General features: G+C 38.1%; 1 protein-coding gene across 1 annotated transcript in view; it reads left to right on the top strand.

Annotated features, from left to right (window-relative positions):
- The window catches only part of LOC116463154 (nesprin-1-like), a 532,795-nt gene that overhangs the window by 493,823 nt on the left and 26,686 nt on the right, over positions 1 to 12,286 (top strand). Inside the window, exons 131-135 of the mRNA XM_058434482.1 lie at positions 4,665 to 4,852; positions 5,720 to 5,870; positions 8,626 to 8,808; positions 9,077 to 9,214; positions 11,082 to 11,273. Of these exons, the coding sequence (XP_058290465.1) occupies positions 4,665 to 4,852; positions 5,720 to 5,870; positions 8,626 to 8,808; positions 9,077 to 9,214; positions 11,082 to 11,273 (852 nt within the window). The remainder of the gene's footprint in view (positions 1 to 4,664; positions 4,853 to 5,719; positions 5,871 to 8,625; positions 8,809 to 9,076; positions 9,215 to 11,081; positions 11,274 to 12,286) is intronic.

A 12,286-nucleotide genomic window follows, 5' to 3' on the forward strand; every position in this document is an offset into this window, starting at 1 on the left:
TCAGAAAGCTGAGAAAAATTTTTTATAATTTAGAATTGTGTACCCTGCCACTTAATATCTAAAAATTTTCCCTCCTATGTACCCGTTTTCAGGAAGCTAATGAAAGGTATACTACATACATGGAAGTGAGAGGAAAATACACTTCATGCTTGCTACACATGCGACATACTGCTTTGCTATATATGCTGCATATGCTACATGCACTAAAGCAAGAGGGGAAATGCTGTTCAACTCAGGAGAAAGAAAAAGGGAATTCCCCGAGTGAAGGTGCAGGAAAGTCCCTGATGACGGCTGTACTGCAGCCAAGCCAGCACCTGTCCAGATGGGAGCAGGGGCTCTGGGTGCTCTAGGAGGGATGTTTCCAGGAGAAGCCAGGAGGGGCTAGATTATCTGATGGGCTTAACCACTCTGGAAGGAGTTTTATTAGTTCTATAAGAGAGATAATAGAAGTAAGCATAATAAATTTGAGAGAGAGAGAGGATTGTATAATCCAGGAAAATGAGTTATAAGGAGACCGAGACCATCCTGGCCAACATGGTGAAACCCCATCTCTACTAAAAATACAAAAATTAGCTGGGCGTGGTGGTGCATGCCTGTAATCCCAGCTACTTGGGAGGCTGAGGCAAGAGAATTGCTTGAACCAGGAAGTCGGAGGTTGCAGTGAGCTGAGATCGCACCACTGCACTCCAGCCTAGTGACAGGTCTAAAAAAAAAAAAAAAGAAAAGAAAAAAGAAACATAACCATAGTATATTTTGTTCCTCAAATGTGAAAAATATTAAATAACCATAATCATGAGAGCAGTGATTATTACCCTAGCTCTAAGTTGTACTATAACAGTCATTAGAGTTCAGTCAGCCATGTAGAAGTTTATTTCATCTCTACTATAGAAGAATTCATAAAGTAATTACTAAAATGGACAAATCAAGCAGTAGCTATGTTAGTTAGAAATAGAGAAGTTATATATTACTGAGAAATATAGAAATAGGTTGAATGTGGTGGCTTACCCCTGTAATCCTAATACTTCGAGAGGCCAAGGCAGAAGGATCACTTGAGGCCAGGAATTCGAGGCTGCAGTGAGCCATAATCACACCCCTGCACTCCAGCCTGGGTGACACAGCAAGACCCTGTCTCAAAAAATGAAAAAGAGTAGAAGTAATACCAGAAGAAAGAGCTGCAAGAGATGGAAATGGTTGTTGCTGAATGGGTGGATTCCGGGGTGGAAAGCATGCTGCTTTCTTCAGAACCTGCTAGTAGTTTTTAACTTTTTACTACATTAAATATGCACATATAGCTTTTTAATTAAATTTTAAATTAAAACTTTAAAAAATCCTGTATACCAGTGGTTAAAAGTAAACTTTCTGGGTTCAGATCTTGGCCTCACTACATTCCCATATGATCTGAGACAAAGCCATAACTATTTGAACCCTTATAGCCCTGATTTATAGAATGCCAATCATCAGAGTCCACACCACACAGTGTAACTGTACAAATTACTAAGAAGAAGCACTGAGCACAGTGCCTACCTAACACAAAGTCAGGGCTTGATAAGTTTTATTTTAATCATGTCATAGTTACCACAGTTTCCCTTGTGGAAAATTTTTAAGAATGATTCTGTCTCTACTAAAAATACAAAAATTAGCTGGGCGTGGTGGTGCATGCCTGTAATCCCAGCTACTTGGGAGGCTGAGGCAGGAGAATTGCTTGAACCAGGCAGGCGGCGGTTGCAGTGAGCCGAGATTGCGCCACTGCACTCCACTCTGCAGACAGAGTGAGACTCCGTCTCAAAAAAAAAAAAAAAAAAGTTAAAGCTGAGCCTAAAACTTTGTCTTAGGGCACTTATGTATGATTATAAATCCCCTCAAATCTTAGGGTTGGTATTTCATATATTGATTTTAACAAAAACTTTTGAGTATTTAGAGAAAATGAAATAAAAATGCTAACCTTCTTAAAAGTGGTTTATGTCCAGGGGTCTAACACTTCTTCCAAATGTATATCCTTGCACAAAATGTAGTTTAAGACCTCAAATGTACTTGGTAATCTCATTTACAGAATTATTTGTCTTTATATTTATCTTTAAGCAAATACTAAGTTTAATTTTTATATTACTTTATTTTATATTTTTTAGAACAGCAATTCCTGTGACATATTCTTTCACGTAAGTGAAGGAGGTTATGTTAGAGATTTGAAAGGACTGTTTATAAAAATATAAATATTTTAGTAAAATTTATCGTCTAGTGTCTAGTTTATAAAATCTCCAAAATTAATTAAAGGCACTATTATGACATTTGACAATAGCTAGTGTTTTCGTAGATGTTGGAACACGGTGTCAAGGAAAAAAATAAGAGGAAGAGCAACACAAGAATATAAATCCCAGGTATCTGCGTAAATTGAGGCATTTTTAGAGCAAGAGAAAAGCTAAGCAAATTCAAGAACTTCCTGATGAAAGAAAAGGAAAACACATTATGGACGTTGATGAATATAGTAAACAAAAAATGATACTGGTAGAGCTCACTTTTAATAATGGAATACTTACTTGGAGTAAATGGAGTTAAAAGTTCAATAGAGAAAACAACGTACAATTTGGATTTACATTTTATACAGTTAAAATGAAGATTTCACATTGTGGGACTCCAGGGAAATCCAATGCTTTGTTTTTATCATAAAACATTTTACTTCTGTCCTACATTAAAAGTTGCTCTACGCCAGGCGCAGTGGGCTCACACCTGTAATTCCAGCACTTTGGGAGGCTGAGGCAGGCGGATCACAAGGTCAGGAGTTCCAGACCAGCCTGGCCAACATGGGGAAACCCTGTCTCTACTAAAAATAGAAAAATTAGCCAGGCATGGTGGTGGGCACCTGTAATCCCAGCTACTCAGGAGGCTGAGGCAGGAGAATCAGGAGGAGAATCAGGCAGGAGGTTGCAGTGAGCTGAAATCATGCCACTGCACTCCAGCCTGGGTGACAGAGTGAGACTCCATCTAAAAAAAAAAAAAAAAAAAAAAAGAAGTTGTTCTGTGAGGAAACTGCTGATGTCATGCATGGTATAGAACCTAGGTCCCTTAAATAGTATCTCTACATATTTTGGGGGCACATACGATATTTTGTTACATGCATAGACTGTGTAATTATCAAGTCAGGGTATGTGGGGTGTCCGTCACCTCTAGTATTTATTATTTCTATGTGTTGGGAATGTTTCAATTTCTCTCTTCTAGCTATTTTGAAATATGCAGTACATTGTTGTTAACTATAGTCATTCTACTCTATTGAACATTAAAACTTATTCCCTCTAACTGTATGTTTGTATCTATTGACATCTTGCTTCATCGCCCCCAAACACTCTTCCCAGCCTCTGCTATCTGGCGTTCTACTCTCTACCTCCATGAGATCAACTTTTTTAGCTCCCACATACAAGTGAGAACGTGTGATATTTGTGTTTTTGTACCTGGCTTATTTCACTTAACATAATGACCTCCAGTTCCATCCATGTTGCTGCAAACAACATAATTTCATTTTTTATGACCGAATAATATTCCATTGTGTATATATATGCCACTTTTTCTTTATTTGTTCATCCATTGATAACCATGTTACCTTTTAATGATGGTGGAATTAACTGTTTAAAAAAGAATGCAAATCAGCTGAGCGTGGTGGCTCACACCTGTAATCCCAGCACTTTGGAAGGCCTAGGTGGGTGGATCACCTGAGGTCAGGAGTTCAAGACCAGCCTGGCCAACATAGTAAAACCCAGTCTCTACAAAAATACAAAAACCAGCCAGGCATGATGGTGGGTGCCTGAAATCCCAGCTACTTGGGAGGCTGACGCAGGAAAATCACTTGAACTTGGGAGGCAGAAGTTGCCATGAGCTGGTATTGTGCCATTGCTCTCCAGCCTGGGTGACAGAGTGAGACTCCATCTCAAAAAAAAAAAAAAAAGTAAATCTTTGGATCTTAAAGCCCAGTTCTTGAGTGTCAGGTCTAGCACGTGCATATATACAGGCCCTCGGTATCTATGGTTCTACATTGGTGGATTCCACCAACTCTAGATCAAAAGTATTTGGAAAACAATTTGCATCTGTATTGAATACGTACAGACTTTTTATTCTTGTCATGATTCCCTAAACAATACAGTATAAGAACTATTTATATAGCATTTACATTGTATTAGGTATTATAAGTAATCTCAAGATGATTTAAATGTATGGAAGGATGTTCGTAGTAGGTATGCAAATACTACAGCATTCAATATCAAGGACTTAAGCAACCATGGGTTTTGGTGTCCGAGGGAAGGTCTGGAACCAATCCCCTGACAGATACTAAGAGATGATGATTGATTGATTGGAATGAAAGTGATGTATTCGTGAAGTAGAATCTGGGGCAAGATTCATTTTTTATTGATTAAAGAAGTTAGTTTTACTCTTAGTCCCATTTCATTTGTTCAGTTTATATTTTAGCATTGCTCACATAGCCAAAATATTTCTACATCCATTTTCTAGTACTTTGAGCTTGCTGGATTTCATAAATGAGGCTCAATAAATGTCATACATTCAAGGAAATTAAATATTTGTCAAGGTGTAGCCTAGCCATTTACCAACAAATGTTGCTTCAGTTTCTCTCATCTGTATACATGTAATTGTTGAATAAAGCCTGTTGCGTTCCCCTGCAGGAGCTTCAGAGAGACATAGAGAAGCATAGTACAGGTGTTGCATCTGTCCTCAACCTGTGTGAAGTCCTGCTGCACGACTGTGACGCCTGTGCCACTGATGCCGAGTGTGACTCTATACAGCAGGCTACAAGAAACCTGGACCGGCGGTGGAGAAACATTTGTGCTATGTCCATGGAAAGGAGGCTCAAGTGAGCTGGGCTGCTGAAACAGATAGGGAAGAGGAAAGACCAAAAAGAAAATAAAAATCACCCAGAGTATCCACTATTCACTCTTTCCTGTTGGTTACAATGTCCAAAAATAGCTGTGGCTTCCCAAACTTACTATTGTCTACATTTAGTTGGGAAAATAAGTAGTTATAAAGGTAATATATAAATATAACAAGACAAGTTATGTCTGACCTAACAGTTAAAATATAATACGGAAACATAAAAATACACCCTTGTCAAACAATCATAACATTACAGAATGTGTGGCTGTGAGAACAGTAACATTCTGTTATTAAAAATTAAATAATAAAAGCACATTTATCTTTAAGCCCTTTGAAATTTAAGGTGGCAGATAATCGTGCTGTGTTACAAAGTGATCATCATGGCTGTGCTCTCTGGTAAACTGTTGAAAGCTTAATATTTGTCCTGCTGTCATAGATTGACTTTTGTCAGTGTGAGTTGAATGTTGGACTTAAATGGATTTTCAGACCTTGTCTTTATTTCCGTAAAACACTGGCCTGAGTGCACACTGTAAACCTGTTGTTGCTTTTCTAAACTTGTTGTACACATCCAAGGCAGCTCATGTGATGTGCTTGTAATTTTCAATTTGACTAATTCAAAATCCAGAGCTGCAGGACATGTTTTTAAAAAAATAAAACAGCTGTTTTATTTTAGCTCAAACAGTTGTCTCTCTTGCTCTCTGGTCAAATTTGGCTCGAGGAATGGTTATTGTTTGGCATGACAGTTGCCTCTGTGGGCACCCTTAATCCAGTCGCAGTCATCAGACCAGGTTCGGGAGCGAAAACAGTCTCCAATAATCAGAATCTGTTCTTTCATTTTCTGCCCCAGAATTGAAGAGACGTGGCGATTGTGGCAGAAATTTCTGGATGACTATTCACGTTTTGAAGATTGGCTGAAGTCTTCCGAAAGAACAGCTGCTTTTCCCAGCTCTTCTGGGGTCATCTATACAGTTGCCAAGGAAGAACTAAAGAAATTTGAGGTGATCTATAATTCCAAATTTTTAATCCTTATTTTGCTGTTAAAGTAGCCAGCTGGTAGTTGGAGTTCCAAGACCTAAACTAGCTGTTCACCACATGTTATCTGTTCAAATTGCTGGGTGAGGACTTTGCAGCCATCTTTATTATGACCTCATATGTAGGCAAAGAAGGGGGAAAAAGAGGTTTTTATTTTAAGATTATCAAGAAGCAGAAATACTGTAGTAATGAAGAGAGATTCTACTAGAAAAGAAGAATCGTGATTCCTCCCAAAAGATCTTGGCATGATTTTTGTTTCAGAATTATTCCACAGTCAACCATCTTTTCTAAGATTAAAATATGATTTTTTAATACTATAAACATCTACCTTCCAAATACATTTTTGTATTTTCTTTACTTAATCGCAGTGTGTGTGTATGTGTGTGTATTTGATAAAAGAGTTGGCTCTAGAATGGAATAAAACGTTTTCATTATAATTCATTTTTAATTACACAGTGAAGAGTAGTACTGGTCTTGAGTCACCAAAACTTTTCAATTACACTGAGATGAAAATAGCTGTAGTGTAGTCATATTCATAAAGAAAGAAGTTATCCAAGAATTGATTCCAGTACCTTGCCTGCTTGCACAATCTCAAGTCCACTGTGTCACTGTTGTACAATGAAGCTCTGACTTCTCAGCTGCCTTTCATTTTCATGGAAGACCTGACCTAGCCCAAAACTGACCATTTGTAAATTTGAAGGTGTTTTTCCCTTCAGTTCCCTCTAATAGGCAGTTGTGTGCTCAGATATGTTGACAGCAAAGAGTTCAGAAGCATTCTGACCATTCTCGGTTGCTAATTATGCCCCAAGTTCCTTGAGATGTTTAGAAATAAGACTGAAAATGTAATGAAATGTAGCTGCATTCATTTTTACCTTGCAACGTCAGGTAACCAGGCATTTACTGAGGCCTATGATGGGAAATAGGAAGTTCGCTTTTTATTCTTATGGAGTTTAAACTCTCAGGGTTGTACATGGACAGCTATATGAATCTAGAAAAATGTTCAAATACTTTGTGAAATGGATGAATTACTCTGATGTCTGAATGGTGAATGAATTCATATGTAACCGTACCACTAAATTAAAATAAACAACACTTTTATTCCTATATAAAAGATACTCCCTTAGAAAACTACTAGTAAAAAGCTCAGTAAACTCTGCAGTAGATTCCAGGTCATCTCGATGTGAATGAATGCTAGTGGAAGAGTTGCTCAGCTCATCTTACACACTCGCTTCATAAAGGTTAAAACCTTTTATAATTGGCTTATACTGCAAAGCAGATTACATAAGATTCTTTTTGATGCTATTTTAGACTCTCAGATTTTAAAGCAAAAGTTAGCCTTATAGTTAGCTTCTATAATGATTGATTTTATTATTTATCATGAATTTTGTAGTTAATTTTCTTAAGAGACAGAAATGAATTGCAGAAACAAAGTTGTGCTTGGGGGCAGTCTTTAGCTGGTCCAATTGCATGAACGTTTGGGATGGACGTGGTTGTGCTGGGGTATCTGCCTGGGGGTACTCCAACCTTACCCCAATGGACAAACACGAACTGGGACTTCCAGTCATGGCCAGAGCTGAACTTTCCTTACCACTCCCTTTGCTAGAGAAATAACTTAAGATTTTTAGACTGGAAGCTGGGATTTCCTAGGATGAAGGCTCTGAAAGCAGCTCTCAGAAGGAAAGCAATTTAAAAGGCAGAAATGTGGTCACATGTAAACAGTGTGATGAGCCAAGGAAAACAGAATTTGGGGATTTGATGAGTACAGTTCAATTTATTAATTATAATTTTCATTTTGGTCTAATGCCAAGATAAAAATCAGTCATAAATCATACAAATGATTTTTTTAAAAGCTTCATTTTATTTTGGCCAAATGACTCTTATGCTATAGGGCTCTTCTATATTGCAGGGAAAAGGCAGAAAAGAATATTTTACCTTCAGAATCTCTGAACTGTCCCTGGGATACCCTCAAAAGCAAATAGATGCTGCTGTGTGGGGTGGTACACTAGCTCTAACATGTTTTATAAAAACTAATTAAATCACAGGAAAAACAAAAAAATAAACAGAGCATGTTCCAAATTTTTTGAAATATAAAGTTACTTGTATTTTACTGAATTACTTTTCTTAAAAGCTTATAATAGCTTGATTTTTTGGAAGACCTTTTGCAAAAGGTAGTTTTAAGTTTTTTTCCCAATGAACAGCAGAATTGAGGTAATTTATAGATTTTTAGAAAAGTACATGTTTTACAAATAAACAGTTCCATTATAGATATCTTTTTCTCCATATTGACAGCAGAAATCGTCAACATTTCAAACTCACATTTCCACACACATGTGTATATTTTTTATAGTGGTTTGCTTTGTGGGAATATTTGTTTCCAGGACATTAATTATTTTTAAAGCTACGTGTATATGTATGTGTGTGTATGTGTGTGTGTGTGTGTGTGTGTGTGTGTGTCTATATATGTGTGCTGGGTGCGTGTGTGTTTATTCATTACTACTCCCCATTTTCATATTTTTTGATAGATTCTCCCTTTCCTTTAAGTTACGCTGACTAGATGACTTTGCATTAACAAGGGGAAGTGTACCGTTATTAGACATCATTCTTTCCCTCTGTGGTAGTGTAACTTCCCATTCTCCCAGACGCTACAATAAGAAAACCAGGAGCCACTACTGAGAGTCCTTCGCTGATTTCCCACACTGATATGCTTCTCTGTGGCCTTAGGCTTTCCAGCGACAGGTCCACGAGTGCTTGACGCAGCTGGAACTGATCAACAAGCAGTACCGCCGCCTGGCCAGGGAGAACCGCACTGATTCAGCCTGTAGCCTCAAACAGATGGTTCACGAAGGCAACCAGAGATGGGACAACCTGCAAAAGCGTGTCACCTCCATCTTGCGCAGACTCAAGGTTTTTGCTGTGCCTCGTCTGTAATTTAGAGTCCAGAGGATGGGATTGGGCCATTTGAATGCAGTCTTGAGACACAGTCTCAGTGATTTTGTAAGAATGGGATGGCAGGAGGAATAAACGGGGGAGTGATATAGCAAAGGATTGCAGGCTTCTCATTACTTGCTGAGAAAATGACTTTACAGAACACTGGAATTTGCTGTGCCATCTCCATATGTTTAGAAGGACTTTTAATAAAAATAATTGTTACTACTTTCCTCTTGCCTTCCAGCATTTTATTGGCCAGCGTGAGGAGTTTGAGACTGCACGAGACAGCATTCTGGTCTGGCTCACAGAGATGGATCTGCAGCTCACTAATATTGAACATTTTTCTGAGTGTGATGTTCAAGCTAAAATAAAGCAACTCAAGGTAATAGATTATTTTTCAAGTTATCAATGTGAAGAAAGCCCGAAAAGGAAAGGATTTGTGGCTGTTTTGTGAAGAACATAGCAAATAACTTTTCTTTTGAAAAATGAGTTCTGGACTGCAAACAAAATCAGAAAATATAAAATATATAAAAAATAAGATAAAGAGCACTACCCAGAGATAACTGCTATTGCTTATCTCGGGGTAGTGCTCTTATCTTATTTGATATTGATATTGTTGTTGATATTTTTCAACAGCTTGAATGATTTTCAATCAGCTTGATTGCCAGGGTGTTAGGGATGTTCTGTTGTTGTTGTTGTTGTTGTTGTTTTTTTAGAGAGAGTCTCGCTCTGTCACCCAGGCTGAAGTGCAGTGGTGCAATCTTGGTTCACTGCAACCTCCGCCTCCCTGGTTCAAGCAGTTCTCCTGCCTCAGCCTGCCAAGTAGCTGACATTACAGGCACATACCACCACGTCCGGCACACTTTTGTATTTTTGTATTTTTTTAGTAAAGATGGGGTTTCACTATGTTGGCCAGGCTGGTCTCAAACTCCTAACTTCAAGTGATCTGGCTGCCTTGGCCTCCCAAAGTGCTGGGATTACAGGCTTGAGCCACCCTTCCTGGCCTTGTTGTTGTTTTCATTTATTTTTTCTAATTTGTTTGTAGCACCTTCACATGGTTCCTTTAACCTCCATGTTGCAAAGCAATACAACTTTCCTATGTCAGGATTTCATTCCTCATAGTCTACATTCTTAGATACCAAGTTAATTTTAAATACATTTTGTATTTTTCACTATATAATTCAAACACAGAGGCTAGCTAGAAATTTGAATAGGTGGGATATACATTAGATGTAAGGATTTCCTAAAAGGGGGAGTGTTTAACAAATTGAATATTTTCCAAGGCAACTTATGAAATTTTCTTCCCAAGATAGATGGATTTTTTTAAAGAATGTTCATGACGCCCATAACCTTTGGGTTGTTATAATGAAACAAGGAACTTGCCCTTAGACACGGATTCTCAGGATGGAAGAAACAGTAAACCCTGCTGTTCTGCCTCACCCTCTCCCCTGATTCCTCTCTCCTGTCATCTCACAGGCAAATCAACATTTACATCCTTCCACGGAAAGTTTCTGCCAAGTGATAATTGAATCTTGTCCCTCGGGACTCTGGCAGGATGATGGAACTTATTACTACCCTCCCTTCTCTCCTGGGAGTCTTTTTCACCATTGGACAATTCAGCTCTTCCACAATTTATTGAATTAAAAGTTAACACTGAAACATACCCCAGTGATTTAAATCTTTTGCAACACATAGAATGAATCTAAATAATCCTCCTGGAATTCCTTGTTTTTCAAATCATTATAACTTTACCTGCCTATGTTCTGAAATAATAAAAGAATCACCTGAGAAGAAGGCGTGGCATTGGATGGCTTCTCTTAGTCATGTTTGACATAGGATGAGGACATCTGAAATTAAAATATTCGGGATATTTCTTTAAAATGCCACATTTATTTCAGTGGCAGTGTATTGACTGCCATTGCTTTCATTAGGGATAACCAGTGCTGTCAACTTACGGTGGGTTTGAGTATTTTCCCATGTTATTCTCTACCCACACTACCTGTGATGGTAAATTTTATTAGCCAAAAGCGCATTTCTGATCATGGAATTCGAATGTTTCTATTTATGACTCCTGTTCTGACTGAAAATGCGTATGATTTACTTTAGAAGGTAATAGCCTCTTGTATATGGTCAATTAAATAGCCCCTACATGTCTTTTTTAATGTAATGAGAAATACATCTATTATGATTCTTTTATATCAATGTAAGCAACAACAACAGCGAAATCACATGAGATTTGTACTCCCTAGGCCTTCCAGCAGGAAATTTCACTGAACCACAATAAGATTGAGCAGATAATTGCCCAAGGAGAACAGCTGATAGAAAAGAGTGAGCCCTTGGATGCGGCGATCATCGAGGAGGAACTAGATGAGCTCCGACGCTACTGCCAGGAGGTCTTCGGGCGTGTGGAAAGATACCATAAGAAACTGATCCGCCTGCCTGTATGTAACATTGATTTTCTTAGTTGTCGTTAAATCTAAAGAAAATAAATCGTGTGGGATTGAGTTGTACTGTATAGTGGGTGAGAGCCCAGACTCTGGAGCTGGAGCACCTGAGTTCAAGTCCTAGCTTTGTCCTGCATTGTCGCTGTCACCTTCGGCAAGCTACTCACTTCACCCTTCTTGCTTCAGCTTCCTCAAATGTGAAAGTGGTTTAGTAGCAGTAACTACCCTGTACAAAGGATTGTTTTGAGCATTAGATGAGTTAATGTATAGAAAGAGTTTAGAAGAACATTTGGCTTATATCTTCTATGGAAGATAAGTAAGAATCTTTTGATCACAGAAACATATGGGACAGCGTGGCTCTAGAGAAGCCTCTGGAAGAAATAAGAAAAGTCTCTAGAAGAAATACAATAAAAGGAACAGCTTCTTAATTGATGAGGTTAGGTTTAGGTGAATTTTCATTCTTCCATTTTCCTAATTGCTACCATAATCACATCGTACCTATAAGAGGTGTTATTAGAGTATTTGGAATCTTCTACAATCAAACCTATTTTATATCTGGGCTATAAGGACAAGCTAAGTTCTCAGTAATTTGCTCTTATTTCCGATCCGTGCCAGTGTGTAGGTGTTGTGTGGTAGACATGGTAGTAGATTGCCCTTCTTTATAATATTTATTTAATCTCATATTAATTATTTGAAGTAGGTTTTAATGTTATTCCCATTTTACCAACAATGAAACTGAGGCTTATGTAGGATAATTTATAAGACTTTTTAGTTTTTTCACACTCAGAAAAAACCCTGTGGGATGCCTGGGACTGTTATTCCCATTTTATAGATGAGAAAACTGAGGCCCAGAGGAATTAATTTCCTTATCCAAGCTTAAACAGGAAGCACACAGCATAACTGAGATTTCAACCCAGACAGTCAAACTCTAGAGCAGCACTGTCCCCTGTATTTCTGTGATCAGAAGATTCTTATTTATTTGCTCATAAGAAGTTAAAAATTGTCCCCTC

The sequence above is a fragment of the Hylobates moloch genome, unplaced genomic scaffold, assembly GCF_009828535.3.
Source record: "Hylobates moloch isolate HMO894 unplaced genomic scaffold, HMol_V3 SCAFFOLD_28, whole genome shotgun sequence".
NCBI lineage: Eukaryota > Metazoa > Chordata > Mammalia > Primates > Hylobatidae > Hylobates > Hylobates moloch.